The sequence below is a fragment of the Canis lupus genome, chromosome 9 (genome assembly GCF_003254725.2).
Source record: "Canis lupus dingo isolate Sandy chromosome 9, ASM325472v2, whole genome shotgun sequence".
NCBI classification, from domain to species: Eukaryota; Metazoa; Chordata; class Mammalia; order Carnivora; family Canidae; genus Canis; species Canis lupus.
Genome location: NC_064251.1, coordinates 55,941,876 through 55,965,077, shown reverse-complemented (window position 1 = coordinate 55,965,077; position 23,202 = coordinate 55,941,876). Strand labels below are relative to the sequence as shown.

The 23,202-nt window shown below is 40.5% G+C and overlaps 1 protein-coding gene across 1 annotated transcript in view; it reads left to right on the top strand.

Moving 5' to 3' along the window:
- Positions 1–23,202, top strand: part of NUP188 (nucleoporin 188) — a 54,967-nt gene that overhangs the window by 15,561 nt on the left and 16,204 nt on the right. Inside the window, exons 9-22 of the mRNA XM_025475410.3 lie at positions 10,014–10,225; positions 12,188–12,302; positions 13,145–13,345; positions 14,266–14,355; positions 16,944–17,009; positions 17,987–18,106; positions 18,584–18,710; positions 19,556–19,708; positions 19,892–20,018; positions 20,231–20,318; positions 20,420–20,496; positions 21,043–21,157; positions 22,291–22,411; positions 22,539–22,605. Coding sequence (XP_025331195.1) covers positions 10,014–10,225; positions 12,188–12,302; positions 13,145–13,345; positions 14,266–14,355; positions 16,944–17,009; positions 17,987–18,106; positions 18,584–18,710; positions 19,556–19,708; positions 19,892–20,018; positions 20,231–20,318; positions 20,420–20,496; positions 21,043–21,157; positions 22,291–22,411; positions 22,539–22,605 — 1,679 coding nt within the window. The remainder of the gene's footprint in view (positions 1–10,013; positions 10,226–12,187; positions 12,303–13,144; positions 13,346–14,265; positions 14,356–16,943; positions 17,010–17,986; positions 18,107–18,583; positions 18,711–19,555; positions 19,709–19,891; positions 20,019–20,230; positions 20,319–20,419; positions 20,497–21,042; positions 21,158–22,290; positions 22,412–22,538; positions 22,606–23,202) is intronic.

Here is a 23,202-nt window from a genome sequence, read left to right as displayed (position 1 = left end):
CTGCTTCTCCCTCCTCCTGTGTCTCTGCCTCTCTCTCTCTCTCTCTCTATCATGAATAAATAAAATTGAAAAAAAAAAAAAAACAGTTAAAAAAAAAAGGAATAAGCTTGTGACAATCCAAATCTAAATGAAGAGAATTTTAAAATGCTATAAAGGGTATTTATTTTATTATTTTGTTATTTATTCAGAGAGAGAGAAAGCACACACGAGTTGGCAGGGAGAGGGAGAGAAAGAATCGTAAGCAGGCTCCACTGTCAACGCAGAGCCCAACTTGAGGTTTGATCTCATGACTCTGAGATCATGACCCAAGCTGAAATCAAGAGTTGGATGCTTAACCAACTGAGCCACCCAGGTGCCCCAGTGCTGTAAAGGGTATAAAAGAAGTCATAACTGAATGGAAAGACACACCACATTCTTGAATATAAAGACACCACTATAAAAGTGTCAGTACTTCTTATGTTAACCTATGAATTAAGTGCAATACCAAAAAAATACTAGCAAGTGTTTGTTTTGCCTTTTATTTTGGAACTGGACAGGCTGATTCTCAAATCCATATGAAAGATAAGTAAGAATAGCCAGGAAATTTTTGAAAAAAGATGAATTAGTCTTATTAGATAATTAATACTACAGTAATTTGTAGCATGACATTGGCACATGAATAGACTTCTAAATAGAGCATAATAGGAGGTCTAGTTATAGACCCAGAATGAGTTAATGTGTGATAAAGGCAGCATTTCAATCAGTGAGAAATAGTATATTTTTCAATAGAAGATCTTGAACTACTGGATAACCAGGGGGAGAAAAATTGCATTGTATCTCTATCTCCTGCCTCTACCAAAAGAAGATCAGAGCAATGATTTAAATTAAAAGTAACAGTAGGGGCTCCTGACTGGCTTAGTCAGTAGAGCATGCATCCCCTGTTCTTGGGGTCTTGAATTGAAGCCCCATGTTAGGTGTAGAGTGCACTTAGAAAAAAAAATTTTAAGTATTGAAAGAAAACAAGGGAAGTGGTTTTGTTTTGTTTGGAGTGGAGAAGACTTTTTAAAGTAAAACTCAAAAGCCATGACAGAAAAATAATTATAAACCCAGCAATATCAAATCAAACACTTTTGCAAGGCAAAAACAAAAACAAAAAAGGGTGCAGTAAACAAAGTAAGACAACCTCATATCATAAAGGGTTGTTAAAATAGAACTCCTGTAAATCACGAAGACCAGTAGAAAAATAGACAAAAGCAGTAACATATTCACATGACAACACTCTTGTCTGAGGGTTGGGATAATGGGTACTTATATCTTGCTGTATAAATCAATATTTTTTTAGTGGAATATAGGACAATATTTAAAAATTGAAAAGTACAAAAAAAAATTGAAAAGTACATGTTTATTGACCAAGCAGTTCCAGTTTAAGAGTTTATCTGATAAATACATTCATTCACACTTGTGTGAAACAACTTGTGTAAATGACAAATATGTAACATTCCCATCCCCTGCTTTATTCAGGTATAATTTCCATCCAATAAAATTCCCTGATCTTAAGTGTACAGCTTTGACAGTTGTATGTAGTCATATGCATAATCATTATATAGAACATTTCTAAATTAAAAAAAAAAAAAAAAAAAGGGATCCCTGGGTGGCACAGCGGTTTGGCGCCTGCCTTTGGACCAGGGCGCGATCCTGGAGACCTGAGATCGAATCCCACGTCGGGCTCCCGGTGCACGGAGCCTGCTTCTCCCTCTGCCTGTGTCTCTGCCTCTCTCTCTCTCTCTGTGTGACTATCATAAATAAATAAAAATTAAAAAAAAAAAAAAAGAACATTTCAGTCTCCCCTAGAAAGTTTATGGTCAATCTTTGATCTCTGGCCCCAGATGTGACCATTAATCTGTTCTCTGTCAGTATAGTTTTTGTTTTTTAAACCATGTTTTTTTAAGTTCTGTCAAAATAATACATAATGAAAACTTACCATTTTAACTATTTTATTTTTATTTCTTAAGAATTTATTTGAGAGGGCAGCCTGGGTGGCTCAGCGGTTCAGTGCCTGCCTTCAACCTGGAGACCCGGGATTGAGTCCCACGTCGGGCTCCCTGCATGGAGCCTGCTTCTCCCTCTGCCTGTGTCTCTGCCTCTCTGTCTGTGTCTCTCACGAATAAATAAAATCTATAAAAAAAAAAAAAAAAAAAGAATTGGGATCCCTGGGTGGCGCAGCGGTTTGGCGCCTGCCTTTGGCCCAGGGCACGATCCTGGAGACCCGGGATCGAATCCCACGTCGGGCTCCCTGCATGGAGCCTGCTTCTCCCTCTGCCTGTGTCTCTGCCTCTCTCTCTCTCTCTCTCTATGTGACTATCATGAATAAATAAAATCTTTAAAAAAAAAAAAAAAGAATTTATTTGAGAGAGAGAGAGAGAAATAGCACAGGGTATAGGGGTATAGTGAGAGGGAGAGTCTTAAACAGACTCTGCCCTGAGCATGGAGCCCAATGCAAGGCTTGATCCCAGGAGGTCACAACCTGAGCTGAAACCAAGATTGGCCACTCAACCAAGTTTGCCATCCAGGCACCCTTTGTTTTAACCATTTATAAGTGTAACTGTCACTATAATTTTGCCATTTCTAGAATTTCACGTAAATAGAACCATATAATGTGTAGTCTTCTGTTTGGCTTTTCTCACTTAGCATACTGTTTTTGAGATTCATCCATGTTATATCATGTGACAGTACTTCATTCTTATTTATGGTTGTTGAACAGCATTTCAGTGTGGATGTATGCCATGTTTTGTTTATCCATTCATTTGGTACATATTTGAGTTCTGTTTTTTTGATTATTATAAGTAATGTGCAGTGACCATTAACATACAAGTCTTTGTGTGGACAGGACATTTTATTTATTTATTTATAAAAGATTTATTTATTTGGGGGGAGGGGCAGAGGAGAGGGAATCCCACACAGACTCCACCATGCTGAGCACAGATCCTGACAACAGGGCTCCATCCCATGACCCCAAGAGCACAACCTGAACCGAAATCAAGAATCAGACACTCGGGATCCCTGGGTGGCGCAGCGGTTTAGCGCCTGCCTTTGGCCCAGGGCGCGATCCTGGAGACCCGGGATCGAATCCCACGTCGGGCTCCGGTGCATGGAGCCTGCTTCTCCCTCTGCCTGTGTCTCTGCCTCTCTCTCTCTCTCTCTCCCTCCCTCTCTGTCGATCATAAATAAAATATTAAAGAAAAAAAAAAAGAATCAGACACTCAACTGACTAAGCTTCCTAGGTGCTGCAGCATTCTTTTTTTTTTAATTTTTATTTATTTATGATAGTCACACAGAGAGAGAGAGAGAGAGAGAGGCAGAGACACAGGCAGAGGGAGAAGCAGGCTCCATGCACCGGGAACCCAACGTGGGATTCGATCCCAGGTCTCCAGGATCGTGCCCTGGGCCAAAGGCAGGCGCCAAACCGCTGCGCCACTCAGGGATCCCGGTGCTCCAGCATTCTTAACAGCATTTCTGAGAATTCTTCGTGTTTTGTATCCTTACCAATACTTGGTATGGTCATTGTTTTTAATTTTAGACATCTGATAGGTTTTAATTTGTGTTTCCATGATGACTAGTGATGTTGAGCATCTTTTTACGTGCCTGTTTGCTTATATCTTTTATCTTTTTTGTTGAAGTGTTTATCAGTTTCTGCCTTTTTCTTTTTTTAGATTTTTTTTTTTTTTTTTTACTGAATTTTAAGAGTTCTTTATGTATTCTGGAGATAAGCCATTTGACAGGTAAATGTTTTAGAAATATTTCACTCCGAGGCTTGCTTGCTTTTTTTTCTCACTTAGTGTCCAAGAACAAAACTTAGGGCGACTGGGTGGCTCATTGGTTAAGCATCTGACTCTTGACTTCAGCTCAGGTCATGTGCTCAGGGCTATGAGATTGAACCCCGCATTTGGCTCCACGCTGGGCATGGAGTCTGCTTAAGATTCTCTCTCTACCTTTCCCCCACCAAAATAAATAAAAAATAAGAGCAAACATAAATTTTTATAAAATCTCTTTTGTCAGGTTTTGTTTTGTTTTTTTTTTCTGTGAGGATTCTTCCCTTTTGGGCCTCGTTTTAGAAATCTTTGCTTAACCTAATGTCTCAAATATTTTGTTTTCTTTTAGAAGTTTTATAGTTTTAGCATATACATTTAGGTCAGTAATTACTTTTTAGTTAATTTTATTGCATGGTGTGAAGTAAGGGATAAGATTTATTTTTTCCCCATATAGATATCTTCTTCTAGTACCATTTATGGAAAAGATTGTCTTTTCCCATTGGATTACCTTGGGACCTTTGTAAAAACTCAGTTGTTCATATTAATGTGGGTCTGTCTGTGATCCACTGAATTTTATATCTATCTTTATGTTTATATCACACTGTCTGGATTACAATAGTTTTATTTAGCAAATCTTAAAATCAAGTAGTGTAAATCTTTCAGCCTTGTTCTTTTTCAAAATGTTTTGACTAGGGATCCCTGGGTGGCGCAGCGGTTTAGCGCCTGCCTTTGGCCCGGGGCGTGATCCTGGAGACCCAGGATCGAATCCCATGTCGGGCTCCCGGTGCATGGAGCCTGCTTCTCCCTCTGCCTATGTCTCTGCTTCTCTCTCTCTCTGTGTGACTATCATAAATAAATAAAAATTTAAAAAAAAAAATGTTTTGACTATTGTAGGTCCTTTCCTTTTCCATATCAACCTTAGATTAGTTTCTCCAAAAAAAAAAGCTCTCAAGGATTTTGGTCAGAATTTTATTGAATCTTTAATTTGAAGAGAATTACCATCTTAATAATGTTACTAAATATTCCAATCTTTGAACCTGATATATCTCTTCATTTATGTATGTCTTGTTTAATATCCCTAAATAAGGGCAGCCCCGGTGGCTCAACGGTTTAGCGCCACCTTCAGCCCAGAGCGTGATCCTGGAGACCCGGGATCCAGTCCCACGTTGGGCTCCCTGTGTGGAGCCTGTTTCTCTCTCTGCTTGTGTCTCTGCCTCTCTCTCTCTCTCTCTCTCTGTGTGTGTCTCTCATGAATAAATTAAAAAAAAAAACTCTTAAAAATATCCCTAAATAAGTTTTTGTTTTCAGTATTCATGGATTACGTATCTTTTACTAAATTTAGCCTTAAATATTTAATTTTTTGATGCTACTGTAAATATTTTTTAGAATTCATTTTTCAGTTTATTGTTAGTATTTAGAAATACAGTTGATTTTTTACATTAATCTTGTATCTTGTGGCCTTGCTAAATTCACTTATAGTATTTTTTTTCTTTTTCTTTTGTATTTTTTTAAGATTTATTTATTTGAGAGAGAGAGCATGTGAGTGTCGTGGAGGGAGCGGGAGAGGGAGGAGAGAGAATCCCAAGCAGACTCCCTTTGGAGCATGGAGCCTAATATGGGCCTGATCCCATGACCCTGAGATCATGACCTGAGCTGAAATCAACGAGTCGGATGTTCATCCGACTGAGACACCTACGTGCTCCACTAAGTGGGTTTCTTCTGATAGGATTTTCTAATATACTTGATCGTGTTGTCTGTAAATGACAATTTAACTTCTTTTCAAATCTGTATGCCTTTTATTTTTCTCTTGCCTTATTAGCTGATTAGGGCCTCCAGTATAGTGATGAATAGAAGTGATAGGAGAGCCGACATTCTTACCTTGTTCATGATCTTGGGTAGAAAGCATTTAGTCATTTACCATTGAATGTGTTGTTGTAAATTATTTTTGTAGTGTTCATTATCAAAATGAACAAATTACCTTTTACATTTGTTGAGGGTTTTATTTTTTATTATAAATGACTGTTAAATCCTGTCCATTTGTTTTGCATTTATTGAAGTGACCTTACGGCTTTTCTCTTTTGCTCTATTGTGAATTACATGGAGTTTTTGGATGTCAGATCAATCTTGAATTCCTGGCATAAACTCTTCTTAGTTATGATATATTTTGCTCTTTATATATTGTTGGATTTGTCTTGCTAAAATTTTGTTAGTCTCGGGATCCCTGGGTGGCGCAGCGGTTTGACGCCTGCCTTTGGCCCAGGGCGTGATCCTGGAGACCCGGGATCGAATCCCACGTCGGGCTCCCGGTGCATGGAGCCTGCTTCTCCCTCTGCCTGTGTCTCTGCCTTTCTCTCTCTGTAACTATCATAAATAAATAAAATTAAAAAAAAATTTGTTAGTCTCTGTTCATGAGGGATATTAAACTGTAGTTTTCTTGTCACGTCTTTGTCTGGTTTTGGTATTAGTGTAATATTGGCTTCATAAAATAAGTTATTATATAGAACTTTCAGAAAAGAAAGTTCATAAGTTATATCATAAGTTATGATATAAAACTTTCAGAAAAGAAAGAACTTTTCAGAAAAGAAAAATTTTCCTTTTTCCTCTATTTTCTGAAAGAATTTTTGTAGTGCTGGTATTATTTCTTCCTTAAATGTATGACAATTTACCAGTGAAACCATCTCAGCCTACAGCTTTCTTTATGGGCAAGTTTTTAATTAATTAGTCAAACAATCAGTTAATATTTATTTATGTAAGCTCTACACCCAATATGGGGCTCGAACTCATGACTCTGAGATCAAGAGTTGCATGCTCTTCTGATTGAATTAGCCAGGCACTCTCAAGTTTTTAATTTGGAATTCAGTTTTCTGTAATTATTAGAGAGCTGTTCACGTTTGCTATTTCTTTTTGGGTCAGTTTTGGTAATTTTTTGTGTTTCAAGGGATGTAATGATATCATCTAAGTAGCCAAACTTATTTGTATAAAGCTGATAATATTTTCTTGTTATGCTTTTACTCTTTGGAGGATCTGTGATGATGTCTTCTGATTTCTGATAATGGTAGTTTTGTCTTCATATTTCTCTATTGCTTGTCCATTTTATATTATGCTGGTTTCTGCTCTTTAGTATTTCTTTCTGTTTATTTATTTTGGATTTAATTTGCTCTTTTTCTAATTTTTAAGTTAGAAACTTAGATATCTAATAGATTTTAGAACATTCTTATTAAATAACCAGAGATGATGTCAGTATTGCTTTTAGCTATATCCTAAAAATCTTGAAATGCTGTATTTTCACTGTCATTCATTCAAAATAGTTTCTAATTCCCCTTGTGATATTCTTTGACCCTTTCATTATTACTGTGAGTGTGTTGTTTAATTTCCAAACAATGGATAACCTGCTGGTTTTTAATTTGACTCCATTATCATTAAAGAACATACACTCAGGCAGCCCGGGTGTCTCAGTGGTTTAGCGCCCCCTTCAGCCCAGGGCCTGATCCTGGTGACCTGGGATCAAGTCCCATGTCAGGCTCCCTGCATGGAGCCTGCTTCTCCCTCTGCCTGTGTCTCTGCCTCTCTCTCTGTCTCTCTCATGAATAAATGAATAAAATCTTAAAAAGAAAAAAAGAACACACTCTGTATCATTTAAATCTTTTAAAATTTACTATCCCATGGGTTATGGCCCATTATATTATCTATCTTGGTGGATCTACCCTGTACACGTAAAAAGAATGTGTATTTGGAAGTAGTTGAGTGTGCTGGTGAGAAATACTAGTCAGGTTGAGATATTTGGATCTGAGGTTTTGCCAATTTTTTTGTATATTTGTTGTCAATCATACATTTTTAAAATTTATTTTTAATTTTTTGGAATGTAGGTGACACTGGTGTACAGCATAGTGATTTACCATTTTTTTATGTTATGCTGTGGTCACCACAAACGTAGCTACCATCTGTCACCAAACAATGTTATTATAGCGCCATTGACTATATTTCTATTCTGTGCCTTTATTCTCATGACTTACTCATTCCACAACTGGAAGCCTGTGTCTCCCACTCCTTTTCACCTATTTTGCCTGTCTTCCACCCACTTTCCTTCTGGCAACCATCAGTTTGTTCTCTGTATTTATAGGCCTGGTTCTGTTTTTTGTTTATTTCTTCACTTGTTTTGTTTTTTTTTATTCCAGATATGAATAAAGTCATATGGTATTTGTCTTTCTCAGTCTAATTCACTTCACTTAGCATACATAATACCTTCTAGGTCCATCCATGTTATTGCAAATGGCAACATCTCATTCTTTTTGTGGCTGTGTAGAATTCCAGTGCACCTGTGCACCTACCATATCTTCTTTATTTGTTTATTATTGGACACATAGGTTGCTTCCCTGTCTTTGCTATTGTAAGTAATGCTTCAGTAAACATAGGGGTGCATCTTTTGTTTGTTCATTCTTTTTTTTTTTTTTTTTTTTAATTTTTATTTATTTATGATAGTCACAGAGAGAGAGAGAGGCACAGAGACACAGGCAGAGGGAGAAGCAGGCTCCATGCACCGGCAGCCCAACGTGGGATTCGATCCCGGGTCTCCAGGATCGCGCCCTGGGCCAAAGGCAGGCGCCAAACCGCTGCGCCACCCAGGGATCCCTGTTTGTTCATTCTTTTTAAAGATTTTATTTATCTATTTGAAAGAGAGAGAGAGCATGTGCATGCATGAGCAGGGGGAGAGGCAGAGGCAAGGGGAGAAAGGGAGAGGGAGAAGCAGACTCCCTGCTGAGCAGGGAGGATCATGACCTGAGCTGAACACAGACACTTAACCAACTGAGCCACCCAGGCACCCCTGCTTATATCTTTTTGAATTAGTGTTTTCATTTTTTTTGGGTAAATACTCAGTAGTGAAATTATTGGATCATATGGCATTTCTGTTTTTTAATTGTGCTGTTTTGTTTGTTTGTTTGTTTGTTTGTTTTTAGGGAGAGTATGAATGAGGCACGGAGGGGCAGAGGGAGAGGGAGTGAGAGTCCCAAGCAGACTCCACTCTCAGCACAGAGCCTGACACAGGGCTCGATCTCATGACCCTGAGATCATGACCTGAGCTGAAAGCAAGAGTCAGATGCCTAACTGAGGTGTCCCACCTCAGTCAGAGCCACCCAGGTGTCCCTCTGTTTTTTAATTGTTTGAGGAACCTCCATACTGTTTTCCATAGTGGCTGCACCAGTTTAGAATCCTGACAGTGCACAAGAGTTCATTTTTCTCTACATCTTTACCAACACTTGTTTGTACATCCAAGGGAGTTGTTTAAATTATAGCAAAATATATGAATAAAAATACGGCATTTCCATGCAGTGGAGTACTACATTATATTAAAAATAACGAGGGGACTGGTGAAAAGGAAATTCTTAATGTACGTTGAACAGAAATGATTTGTAAGATACGATGTTATTTGAGAAAAGTAAAGTACAGAATAATTTGTATAGTATATTTGGTTTAGAGATGGATGAGTGAATGGATGGATGGGTAGGCAGGTAGGTAGATAGATAGACCTTAGAATAAATGAATGAAGGAATAAATGAGTGTATATGGTATTTAACTGGGAGGAGAAACACAAACCTTTAATGGTGGTTGCCTCTGGTGACAGGTTTGGATGACTGGGCAATGGGAATTGTAGGGAGGGAGACTTTTTTGGTGTCTCTCCCAAATCCTTTTGCTTTAAGCTCTTTATTTTTATTTATTTATTTATTTTTAAGGTTTTATTTATTTATTTATTCATAGAGACAGAGAGAGAGGGAGGCAGAGTCACAGGCAGAGGGAGAAGCAGGCATCATACAGAGAGCCCGATGTGGGACTCGATCCAGGGTCTCCAAGATCACGCCCTGGGCTGCAGGCACTGCTAAACCGCTGCGTCACCGGGGCTGCCCTGCTTTAAGCTTTTTAACAGATTTCTTGATATATGGCAAAGAGGGAGACATTTTTTTACTCTCTTTTTATACATGTATTGTCTAATAAAAAGTAACTTAAAAATTTTTAATGTTTTTTTCTTTTTTCTTTAAATTCAATTAACATATATTATTGGTTTTAGAGGTAGAGTTCAGTGATTAATCAGTCTTATATAACAGCCAGTGCTTATTATATCACATGCCCTCCTTAATGCCCATCACCCAGTTACCCCATCCCCCTACCCCCATAAATATGTTTTAAAATCTGACCTTAATTCTCTGATTCTTTTCTTCATGGATTGTGCAGACTGAGCGCCAGGTGTCTCGCTGGTTTGTTCAATGCCTTCGGGAACAGTCCATGCTGCTGGAAATTATTTTCCTTTATTATGCGTACTTTGAGATGGCACCTAGTGACCTGTTGGCATTAACCAAGATGTTTAAAGAGCAAGGATTTGGTAGTAGGCAGACCAACAGGCACCTGGTAGATGAAACCATGGATCCTTTTGTGGATCGAATTGGGTAAGTCTGAATGCGTTGAGACTACAAAACTTGTACAATGTTTAGAGCACTGATACAGTGATCCTGTGAATGGGTGAGGGGCCGTCTAGATGTACTTTTCACTTAGTGGTAGGGAAACAGATAAGTGTACTACCATGTTCCAAGTCCTATGGGGAGTAAAGACTCAGATTGAGAGGGACATGTTTTCTCAAAATAAGTATTGCATTCTAGTATTTTATTGCCTTTTTTTTTAAGATTTATTTATTTATTCATGAGAGACAGAGAGAGAGAGAGAGAGAGAGAGAGGCAGAGACACAGGCAGAGGGAGAAGAAGGCTGCATGCTGGGAGCCTGACGTGGAACTCGATCCCGGGTCTCCAGGATCAGGATCAGGCTCTGGGCTGAAGGCGGCACTAAACCGCTGAGCCACCCAGGCTGCCCTAGTATTTTATTAACTTCATATAAGAGGTTCATCCATTTAACAAAAAATGTGGTGAATATCAGTGGTAAGCCAGTGCAAATGCTAAGAAGACAATGACAAGGTGAATGTGTCCTCTGCCCTCTTTGAGGTCATCGTCTGTGGACTTTGAATTTTATGGCAATGGATAGATCTATATCTTTTTTTCAGATATACAAAAAGATATCGTTCATGTTTTTTTTTAATTTATTTATTTATTCATGAGAGACACAGAGAGAGAGAGAGGGAGAGGCAGAGACACAGGCAGAGGGAGAAGCAGGCTCCATGCAGGAAGCCCGACGTGGGACTTGATCCCAGGTCTCCAGGATCACGCCCTGGGCTGGCTAAACCGCTGAGCCACCCAGGCTGCCATGTTTATGTTTTTTGATATAAATAATAGTTTTTTTACAACTTAATTTTTCAGGGCAGCCCTGGTGGCGCAGCAGTTTAGTGCCGCCTGCAGCCCAGGGTGTGATCCTAGAGACCCGGGATCGAGTCCACGTCAGGCTCCCTGCATGGAGCCTGCTTTTCCCTCTGCCTGTGTCTCTGCCCCTCTCTCTCTCTCTGTGTCTCTCATGAATAAATAAATAAAATCTTTAAAAAAATAAAAATAAAAAATAAACAACTTAATTTTTCACATAACTAGATGTCCTGGAACTCTTTTCACCTCAGGATGTTTTTTAGCTACTGCATGTTAGTACACTGTAGGAATATTTATTTAACAATTTCCCTAATGGCAGGTGGTTAGCTATTTTGGATATTTCAAACGGTGCTGTAAAGAACACTCTTTACAAGCCTGTCTGTGCATCTGGGTGAACATGACTCTAAAAGATCTAGAAATACAATTGTTGGGTTGAATGGTATGTACGTCTGTATTACAAAATATTGCCAAGTTGTCCTGTGCAAAAGGCTGTACCAATTTATACTTCACTGACAGTGGGAGGAGAGAACCAGTTTCCCCACAATCTTGCAAACCTGTGTTATTATCTATCATCCCCCTCAGTTTGATCTCTTTTGCTGCACTAATTTGCCTTTCCCTAGTTATCTCTGACATTGAGCATTTTCTTACCTGCTCTCTTGGTGTATCCTCTGGGGTGAACTGACTCTTTGCATCTGTGTCTGTGAGGAGGAACTCAGTTTTACAAAAAGGATGATGTTACAGTGGTTTGCATGGGTAGATCTACGGTTTGAGGCCAGTTTCCTCTCTGAACAGATACACACTTGAGTGATGAGACGGTTTACCTGGGTCACTTGTAATTGGCGGCTGTGGAAACTTCCAGTACAGGATCTGTGCTTTGGCAGGCACAAGCCCCCTTTTGATTGTCAAGTATTTAAATGTGGCTGGACAAACTGAAGTGTGCTGGAAGTGTAAAATACATGCAGGTTTAGAAAACCTAGTGTGAAAAAAAAAGCAGAGAAAACCATTAGTAATTTTTTTGATAATAAAGTGTCTATAATGTTTCACCTTATTCTCCAGCAAGGTTCAGAGTAACACACATGACACCATAATACGCTTTTTCTTTCCAGCTACTTCAGTGCCCTTATCCTGGTGGAAGGCATGGATATTGAATCCTTGCATAAGTGTGCTTTGGATGACCGAAGAGAACTGCACCAGTTTGCCCAGGATGGGCTTATTTGTCAGGTGAACTTGGAATAGCCTCTTTTCTCTTTTTACACAGTTTATAATCAGGATAATGTTTTTAACCACTAAACTATACTACTACATAAAATTTTCCTAGTGGTGGAATTTGAAGTTCTACATTGTTAAGTTAATTGGAGCTGTAAGAAATCTCCGATTTCAGTTTTCTGCACATTGGTGGTAGTTGAGTCTGTGAGAGTGAGTAGAGTCACTCAGAGAGGTGGCATCAGGACAAAAGAGGCCCAAGGATAGAACCATGGGGCTTGTCTTTGTTTCTGGACCTTGTGCAAGAAGAGCAAAGGGGAAGCACATTGAGATGGGGTGATGGTTAGACAGAAAGCGGGGAAAGACCAGAGAAAGTTCAAGAAGACTCAGGAAACTTTCTAAAGAAAATTCCATTTGAATATGTATTCTATAATGTTACGTTAAAATGACTTAAAATTAGGAGAAAAAGATTGTGGGGATCCCTGGGTGGCGCTGCGGTTTGGCGCCTGCCTTTGGCCCAGGGCGTGATCCTGGAGACCCGGGATCGAATCCCACATCGGGCTCCCGGTGCATGGAGCCTGCTTCTCCCTCTGCCTGTGTCTCTGCCTCTCTCTCTGTGACTATCATAAATAAATAAAAATTAAAAAAATAAAAATAAAAGATTGTGCAGTTAAGGAAGAGTAATGGAGGGGTTTATTATTAGTGAGGTGGCTGGGGGTTGGGATAGAGTAATTTCCCAGAATAGGACAAGGGGCCGCTGTGGACAAATGGAAGACATACTAAATGTGACGTAGGGTCCTGTGGAGGGCTCTGACCCTTTCTCTTTTCAGTGATGCAGATTTTTTTTTTCTTTTCATCAGGATATGGACCGTTTGATGTTGACCTTTGGGGACATTCCACATCATGCCCCAGTGCTTTTGGCCTGGGCTCTTCTCCGTCACACCCTGCATCCAGAAGAGACAAGCAGTGTTGTCCGGAAGATAGGTGGCACAGCCATCCAGCTGAATGTCTTTCAGTACCTGACCCGACTGCTCCGCTCACTGGCCAGTGGGGGAAATGATGTGAGGCTCGGGCTATTGGTGTTTGAGCAAAAGTATACCAGAGAGCGGGCAGAAGCTTGTTAATGAATCATGATGGTAGTAATAATATTGTGTAATAGTAATGTGGAAAATGATGACTATGTTGTTTCTAACTTTGTAGAGCATTTAGTAGGACTAGACACTGTTATCAGCACCCTCTGCATTCTCTTATTTCATTCTTCCTTTATTTTCACCATTTCTTTGCACTAGCATTTTCATTCTATTTTACATATTAGGAAATTGAGACTCATGGAGATGTAATTTGCCCACAGGAACAATAACTGCCAGTTAGTGGTAGGTACAATTTGAACCCATGGTGTCTGACTCTGCCAGTATAGTATACTATGCCAGTATGGTAATCTGGAAGATAGCTTTTGACCACATTGACTGGAGAAATCTTTTTTGGGAGCCTACTCATTAGTCCATAGCAGGATAAATTAGCCATTCTCTTGAGTCTTGTTGTACTGGGGCTTAATTTCAGAAGCACTGTTTAGTGAGCTTGTTTTGACCCATGAGCAGGAAATTTCAACCGGCAGGCCCCACTGGCTGGCACTGGTTGATTTATCTTGGTGACCGTTCAGGCAGCTGCATCATTCATATCAGCACATAGAGACTCTATCTTTTCTCTAGACTGCATGTGGTTTTCTTCCCCACGAAAACTGATCACTTTGAAAATGGTTCCCTTTTGAATTTATTATTGGCTGTGTGGTGATCTTTATGGTTCCTGCATTTTCATTTTTCCCCTTGTCTTCCTGATTTTGGGTCTAAATTAGGACAATTACAAAGCCTTGGATTCCCTTCCCATTTGTTTAGAGAGACTATATTAAAGTGTAGGATTTTGCTGAATCTGGGGAAAGAGTTTCGTTATTCAGAATTAGTCACTGACTCCTTTGCCATTACAGTGTACCACCAGCACTGCATGCATGTGTGTCTACGGACTCCTTTCTTTCGTTCTGACCTCACTGGAGCTGCACACACTGGGCAATCAGCAGGTCGGTATCTGGCTTTTGTGAGGCTGTCTACACTGCCTGGCTTTGCAGTCAGTATCTCTAAGATATGGAACTGATATCACACACACTCACATATCTCAGGTGTTAATTTGTTTATTGCTGTTTCTTTTCATTTGTATTATACAAAAGATACAGATTAATGACAGAAAAATCAGAAAGTGCTGATAAAAAGAAAAAAGTGTAATCCCACCACATAGGATAATCTCTCTTAATATTTTGATATTAACATTTCCAAACATTTTCTGTGTGTGTGTATGTGTGTTTGTGGGTATATGTTAAAAATATAATAAATCTTCTCTAAAAGTAGAATCACAGTGTATATACTGCTTTGTAATTTCATTTTGGGATAGTACAGCTGTCCTAAACATCTGTGGGTGCTAATAAATATTCTTCTGCAATGTTTTTTTTTTTTTTTTAATTTTTATTTATTTATGATAGTCACACAGAGAGAGAGAGAGAGAGAGAGAGGCAGAGACATAGGCAGAGGGAGAAGCAAGCTCCATGCACTGGGAGCCCGACATGGGATTCGATCTCAGGTCTCCAGGATCGTGCCCTGGGCCAAAGGCAGGCGCCAAACCGCTGCGCCACCCAGGGATCCCTTCTGCAATGTTTTTAAAACATGAAACATTTTAGGGATGCCTGGGTGGCTCAGTGGTTGAGTGTTAGCCTTTGGCTCAGGGCATGATCTGGGAGTCCCCAGATCGAGTCCCACATCGGGCTGCCTACATGGAGCCTGCTTCTCCCTCTCTCTGTCTCTCCCTCTCTCTGTGTGTCTCTAATGAATAAATAACTAAAAAAAAAAAAAAAAAAGAAACATTTTAAACCTACATCAAAGAAGACAAAATTGTGTAACAAACTCTTAAATGGTCCTATCATCAGCTTCCAAAGTATCAACTGACAGCAGATCTTGCCCTTTCCCTCCTTATTTTGAAGCAAATCTCTGACATCATTTAGTTTCATCTATGAATATTTGATGAACCAGAATAGGAGCTAGTAAAACTTTACAATCATATACCTTTACATCTAAACAAACAATATTTTCAAATATGTCAAGGTTTAAGTTTTTCTTTTCTTTCTTTTCTTTCCTTTCCTTTCCTTTCCTTTCCTTTCCTTTCCTTTCCTTTCCTTTCCTTTCCTTTCCTTTCCTTTCCTTTCCTTTCCTTTCCTTTGTTTTTTAAGATTTATTTATTCATGAGAGACACAGAGAGAAAGGAGAGGCAGAGACATAGGCAGAGAGAGAGGCAGGCTCCACACAGGGAGCCCGATGTGGGACTTGATCCTGGGATTCCAGGATCACACCCTGGGCCAAAGGCAGGTGCTAAACCACTGAGCCACCCAGGCATCCCTATCTTTTCTCTTTTTATTGGTTGGAAGGTTGCTATAGAAAAGTGCGTTTCACAGTATATGCAAATATTAGATCATTATGTTGTACACCTAAAATTAATATTCTGTATCAGTTTTACCTCAACATCTGCTCTCATTAGCTATTAGCTATCTGATACTCTGGTATAAAGTACTATACATGCTTATTTTCCTATGTACCAATTTTTCCTACCATCCTACAAAGTCCTAATGTGGTTAGTGACGTTTTTAAATTTTTACACATTGTTGTGAAGTGTATAAACTTGTTAGCTGTCTTTTAATCCACTACAGTTACTATCCTTATGCTCAGGTTGCCCACCTTTGGCCAGTAAGAACTCTTTTTGATGAGCTTCTGAGTTTGTCTGACACTACGTTCACGTACTTTGATAGCTCGATTGCTTTAGGGTACGATACAATGTTGTAGGATTATCTTATGAGATTCTTGCCCCAGACCTGGAATCTGCCATTTCTCCAAGGAACCATGGTTCCTTGCATTGGAAAGTGCTGTTTGAGCAGTTCTTTTTTAATTAAGTCATTGTATTTGTTTTTAATGACTTGTTTTGGAAATTGAAAAAATTTGGTGAAGTTGCTATAAATGAAGATTTCTTATCATTAGAAAAGAAATTGGTATTAACTGGAAGACTCCCATTCTAAATCTCTAGGGGCACAGAGTAAGCTTTCCATCCTTTGCCAAAATTCTGGTCACATTGGGACCCTATTGCATACCTGGAGTCTTGATATTAACATATCTGGGCTGGAAGAGTCCTATACATACCTGGTACATTCCCAGTGTTCTGTGCTAGGTGCTGAGGATTAAAGAAACCTAAAAAGGTATTATTCTCGCCCCTTAGGAGAACAGTTTAGTGGACCCTAGTAATACCTCCCATTTACATGGCATCTTAAAATTTATAGTCCGCTTCATACATTATCTCATTTAGTCCTTACAGTGATACTGTGAAGCGGATAATATTGTCACCATTTTATAAGGATTTTGAAGTTCTGAGAGGTTAACTTACCTAACACCATACAACAGATATAATATACACCCTAGACAGGATATAATCTTACTTTTCTAATCCCAGGGTTCTTTCTGACATAGTATGTGAAAGTATTGTTGGTGTTTTTATTTGAATAGAATACAATAAAAAAAAGATAAGACTTGGTCAACGAGGGCAAATAAGCTATTTTCTCCCTCCTCCCCCCAACAGGATGTAATAGACACAGCATGTGAAGTCCTGGCAGACCCTTCTCTTCCAGAACTATTCTGGGGAACAGTAAGTGTGTCCGAGGGAATTATGCTAAGATATTCTTTTAGCGAAATAATTTATCAGGCATTTATTTCGCAATATGTCTGATATTAAGCAATTGTCTTTTCACATTAATCTTTATAAAAATCTGTAGAGTAGAATTACCATCATCATCACCATTTTGCATATGAGGAAAGGTGATGCTCAGAGATGTGAAATGATTAGTCCAAGGTCACACGGCTAGACAAATAGTTAGGATCAGGAAGCAATTCTGGCTGATGTAAGACTGTAGCCTGTATTACTAACCAGCATGTTCTCTCCTATACATCAAGTCTTTGTTCACATGGACAGTCTCAAACACCAGTATTACTATAACTCTTGAACATGCTGTTGGGGGATTGTAACTCTGAGTTGTCAGAGTATTGTAACTGGTTAGATAAGAATTTAGCTTTGGAGTGAACAGTTTCTAACCAGTACTTAGGCTTAGCATTGACAATAGCCCAAAGCCCAGGGTCCAGCTGATGAATAAATCTGTTCTCCTCTGTGCTGTGGCTTGATTGATATGCCTATATGTCTTCCCCCCCCTTCTGGAATTACTATCCATTCTTACACCGTTCCTTGGGAGAAGATGGTATAAAGCAATATTTAGATTGAGGATCTGTTGCCCATGTGTGGTAGCTAAATGCTGACATGTTGTTGGATGGTTTTTATCTTATTGGCAACATGTCACGCAGAGTTGAACACCGTTGTCTTCCTAGAGGGAGGATGGCCAGGAAAAGGTCACTGGAGGCAGTGGTGTTCTCTTTTCAGGTCCTAACAAGATCTGCTGTTGATAGTCATTTTCAATGAACATATGGAAGTCTTACTAAATTGTTAAGGGAGGAGAGATGTCTGTCTGAAGGAAAGGATTGATTTGAGGTTTTCTTAAGATTGCTGGGCACTTCAGAGATGTGTTAATTTCATGGATAACATGAAGGTCAGTGATTTCTCTCCTTCCACCATAGGAGCCGACCTCTGGGCTTGGGATCATTCTGGACAGTGTATGTGGGATGTTCCCCCATCTCCTCTCCCCACTCCTGCAATTGCTACGAGCCCTCGTGTCAGGGAAGTCCACTGCCAAAAAGGTAGGTGGTTCAGTTAGATGCCTGAATTCAGAGTGTGGGAGATATTTTTTGGGGTGCCACTACCACAGCAAGAATTAGTCTGAAGTTGAATGAACAGTGCCAGAGTTAGTGCCTCAGTTCTATAAAATAAGTACCTGTTGTAGATGCTGTGGGAGTAGGACAACATATAAAGTTCCTTACTATCTCATTGGCCGAGAATAACAGTAGACACGAGGGAATAACTAACAAAGCCACACAGTCGATGACATTTGAGTAGTGGAGACCCACTGTTCAGGAGAGTGGACTGTCTATAGTGAGGGGTCCGTGAGCTTAGTGTTTGAGAATGGTGAGGGCTATAAGGAGTGCGGAGGCAGGTTTGTGAGAAGTTTGAGAGTCCACACATACACGGTTTGGTTAAAGAGCAGAGAAGTGGATGTGGGACCCGTTGTGTGTCCCCCAGGTGAACACGTGGCTGGATTTTTTTCTGTGTGTTGACAGGTGTATAGTTTCTTGGATAAGATGTCTTTCTACAATGAACTTTATAAGCACAAGCCCCATGATGTGGTCTCCCACGAAGATGGAACACTCTGGCGGAGGCAAACGTCCAAACTCCTTTATCCTCTTGGTAAGATGGAGAGACCCCGGTTGAGTGGCCTCTTTTCCTCAGCCTCAGTTTAGAATTCATATATGCTGCTTTAACTTTTTCTTTTTTTTTTTTTTTTGGCTTTAACTTTTTCATACAAGCTGCCTTTAGAGCAGTTCCTTCTCTCCACTATGCTTTTTGAGAACTTATTAGTGCATTTCTCCCTTTTTTACATTAGATTGTTTTATTTCAAAAATAATGTGTGTTTATTGTAATGAGAAACAGTGCAGATTTATGCTTTACAAAGTTCATTTGTTCAGACATGTCTGTTGGATAGTCAGTGTTAAGAGCTGGTGTGTGTCCTTTTATATACTATGTACATTTTCGTAGATTCTGCAAGTTGCTTTTTTTATGTATGGATCTGACTCATTCTTTTTAGTAACTACAGAATTATTCTTAGTTTCCCAGAATTTTGTATCTTTTCCCTTTTAAAGGACATGTAGGCTGTGTCAGGTTTTTGCCACTACAAACAATGCTGCCTTGGGTACGTGTCCCTTTATACACTGGTGCTTTTGCTTTTAGTGCACAGAGTCCTCAAAGTGAGGTTGGGTAAAAGGATATATATAATAACAATTTTAAATAAGTGTCCACCAGCAGATGAAATTGATAAACAGAATGTGGTACATACATAGAGTGGGATATTACTCCAGCCTTGAGAAGAAAGGGAATTCTGACACAGGCTATACCTTGGGTAAAAAACAGTCTATCAGTGTTAGCTACTAGGAAGAGAGAGTGTACATCTCTGTGTCACTAAGTATTGGTGTCTGGTCACTTTTTCCTGTTGTATCCTCAGGTATTTGACCCATTTTTCTTCCTCTCTCCTTTAGGGGGTCAGACCAACCTCCGCATACCTCAGGGCACTGTGGGCCAAGTGGTACTGGATGACAGGGCTTACCTGGTACGCTGGGAGTACTCGTACAGCAGCTGGACCCTCTTTACCTGTGAGATTGAAATGCTGCTGCATGTCGTTTCCACCGCAGGTGAGGTCTGCTCCGGGAAATGTGACTGTGGGGAGGAAAACTGGCCCTGCTTAGATTTGGAGGACAAACAGAATCTCAAGATAAAATTGAAAACCATCCAGACTGGGCTAAGTGTAATGTTTATCTGGGCCTCAGAGACGACTCAGTGATCTTAAAGGAAGTGTTTGCTTTCTTTGCCTACAGATGTAATCCAGCACTGCCAGCGGGTCAGACCCATCATTGATCTGGTCCATAAGGTCATCAGCACAGATCTGTCCATAGCAGACTGTCTCTTGCCCATCACGTCTCGCATCTACATGCTGCTGCAGCGGTAAGCATCTGGTCACACACCCACTGGCTTAATGTTCATGCTCTTTTCCCTCTGGGAAGGCCTGGGGTGATAATAATCCCCAGCTGAGGGCCTTCCTGTTTTTCCATCCCTGCTGAGAGGAGGGACTTGGGCAGAGAGAACTGGAAAATATTTGTGGTGGGACAAGTTGTATTATTCATTTTACCAAGTATAGTGCACTGTTCTTTAACCAGGCTAACGACCGTGATCTCCCCACCAGTGGATGTCATTGCTTCTTGTGTCAACTGCTTGACTGTTTTGGCTGCCCGGAACCCAGCAAAGGTGAGAGATAACCAACTCTTCCTCATAGCCAAAAAATGTTGTTCTTGTTTGGTGTATACCTGAAGACATGTGGACACTGGGCTCTTATTTTCCCTTCTCAGGTCTGGACTGATCTTCGTCACACAGGCTTTTTACCTTTCGTGGCCCACCAGGTCTCCAACATGAGTCAGATGATTAGGTAAGCCACGTCTTAGGTCGGGTAGAGCATATGGGAGTACCAGGCACATTTCAGGTCCAGACTAGCTTCATTACTTTCAAAGAAGTTTCCCCGTGGATGTATCCAGTGGCAACCACCTGAGGTGCATGGGAGTTAACTTTAAATTCAGGAGAATCCAGAGGTGTCTAGATCCAGACTTGGCTTCCCTTTCTGAGGCTGTAGTCACTCGTATCTTTCCTTGATTCATGGCTACTTGAGCGACTTGAACGTACTTGCTGGACAGCTACTGTTACACAGGCTCCTCCTATATCCTACTTTGTATTCTTTTCTCTTTTATGACAAGTATTTTTTTTTTTATGTTTACGTTTTTGTTTATTTGATCTTTAAGCCTTTTGAGGTTTTTAATGCTCATCTGGGGTAGAAAATAGCCTAGATTTGATAAATTCTTGAGCACAGATTTTCTATTTGGGGCCCAAGCCATCTAGGTAGTAACAAGAATGCTCTGTGATAGTTTCTGGAACCCTAAGATTTCTCCACCCTGATTCCTCTGCCTCTGTTCTTTCCCAGCGCTGAGGGGATGAATGCTGGAGGGTACGGAAGCCTCTTGATGAACAGTGAGCAGCCCCAGGGCGAGTACGGGGTCACTGTTGCCTTTCTGCGCTTAATCACCACTCTTGTCAAGGTTAGAGCCGGTCAGATGGAATCATCCAAATAGTTTCCTCTCCAACTATAGTCCTCTTGTCTACAGGCGCAGCAATTGTCCTCAAGTTATGGCGTTAATGTTTTCTGTGTATTGAGAATTGACTGTATGCCTGATTTTTGGAGTACCTTATCTGTGTTAATTTATGTAATACTCGGAGGCAGGAGCTATGATTTGGTGAATATCAAGCTATTTTCATTGGCACCCAAGGTAATATGTATGTTTTATATCATGGCCCAATATGCACATATGTGTGTGTGGACCCCTGGAGCAGAGTTTCACAACTCAGCGCTGCTCTGACAACACAAAAGGTACTTTGTTATTTTCTAATAAGCTGATTTCACAATCCACTAATGGATCACAACTCAGTTTGAAAAACAGATTTTTGATTCCCATAGAATTAGGTTTACATTTCAGGTTGACCACCTGCCTGCTGCATCAGCCTTAGATCAGTCCAGACCTGAGAAGGGAATATAAAATTTCTTAGACTCTCTGTAAAATAGGAGTAGTAAATGGTCTCTATTCCGTGGAGTTATGGAGAGGACCACACATGAAAAGCACTCAGCCTACATCTTGCCTATAAGGATCATTGAACGAGTGCTTACAAAGGTAGAAACCATCCTGTGTGGAGATAGGGATGAAGATCGATATGTTCACACAGAAGTAAAGAATCCCCACTTTCAAGGTAAGGAAGCTGATGTTAATGAGTAACATTAGACAAAGAATTATGAGTATCAGAGCTCCTTTCTGGTATTCCAGTGTCAGGTATTCCAGTGGCAGGGTAGAGGTTAAGGGCGTGGCTAGCATTGTGACCCTGACATAATGTCCCTGACAGCCCCATGTCCTTCATGTTTACGGTACCTCCACTCTCCCCAGGTTTAACAGTCCCCTGTCCTCTTCATGTAGCTGCCTTTTGGGACATTGTAATTTTGTCTTATTAGTCTTTTTCCCTATTTCAGAGAAACCCACAGCTTGGACCCTGTTGAACCAGAGTGTTCTGATGTTTGCCAGAGTTTGCCCCGATTTCCTGTGGACCTGTGGGTTTCAAGTTAAATCTCTGATGGCTAAATGACTTCCTTAAATGGTGTAAGTCCTCACATCATGGTTTCTTGTAGGGGCAGCTTGGCAGTACCCAGAGTCAAGGGCTGGTGCCTTGTGTCATGTTTGTGCTGAAAGAGATGCTTCCCGGCTATCACAAGTGGCGTTACAACTCCCATGGTGTGAGAGAACAGATTGGTAAGGAAGGAGTTCACAGGGAAAACCTGAGCAACTCCTGGCTCCTTGGAGATGTTGTCTTCCCCTTTCTTGGGATGAGGGTCATCACACAAGGCCACATCATTGCTGTGTCTTTTTTGGAATCCAGGTTGCCTGATCCTGGAGCTGATTCATGCGATCCTGAACCTGTGCCATGAGGCCGACCTACATGGCAGGTATGAGTGGGGTGATTGCTCGAGCAGGGTACACCTGGATGCTGCCACTCCCCAAAAGTATTAGGGTTTCTGCTGTGCAGAACCACCTCGTTCTTCCAGAGAACTCAGCTTGCTTGAGCCCAGAGCTCAGTACAGTACTCTTGAGGTTCTGATTTGCTTTCCACTGGACTGTATCCTTTCTCCCTGTGGGTTGAAAAGAGAAATGAAGTGGGAACGAGCCTGTCCCCAGTGAGATTGCGTGTGCACACACACACAAATTGTTTTTAAGGTCTTTACAAAAGTTACACATGTTCATTGGGAACTAATCTGTGAAGTGTCCTTCTTCAACCTCTGCCTGCTGTTCCACCTGCTTGTGTGCTTGCTTGCTCACTCTCTCTGTCAAATGGATGAATAAAATCTTTTAAAAATAAAAACGTGGGCAGCCCAGGTGACTCAGAAGTTTAGCGCCACCTTCAGCGCAGGGCGTGATCGTGGAGACCTGGGATTGAGTCCCACGTCAGGCTCCCTGCATGGAGCCTGCTTCTCCCTCTGCCTGTGTCTCTACCCCTATCCCTCTCTCTCTCTCTCTCTTTTTCTCTGTCTCTCATGAATAAATAA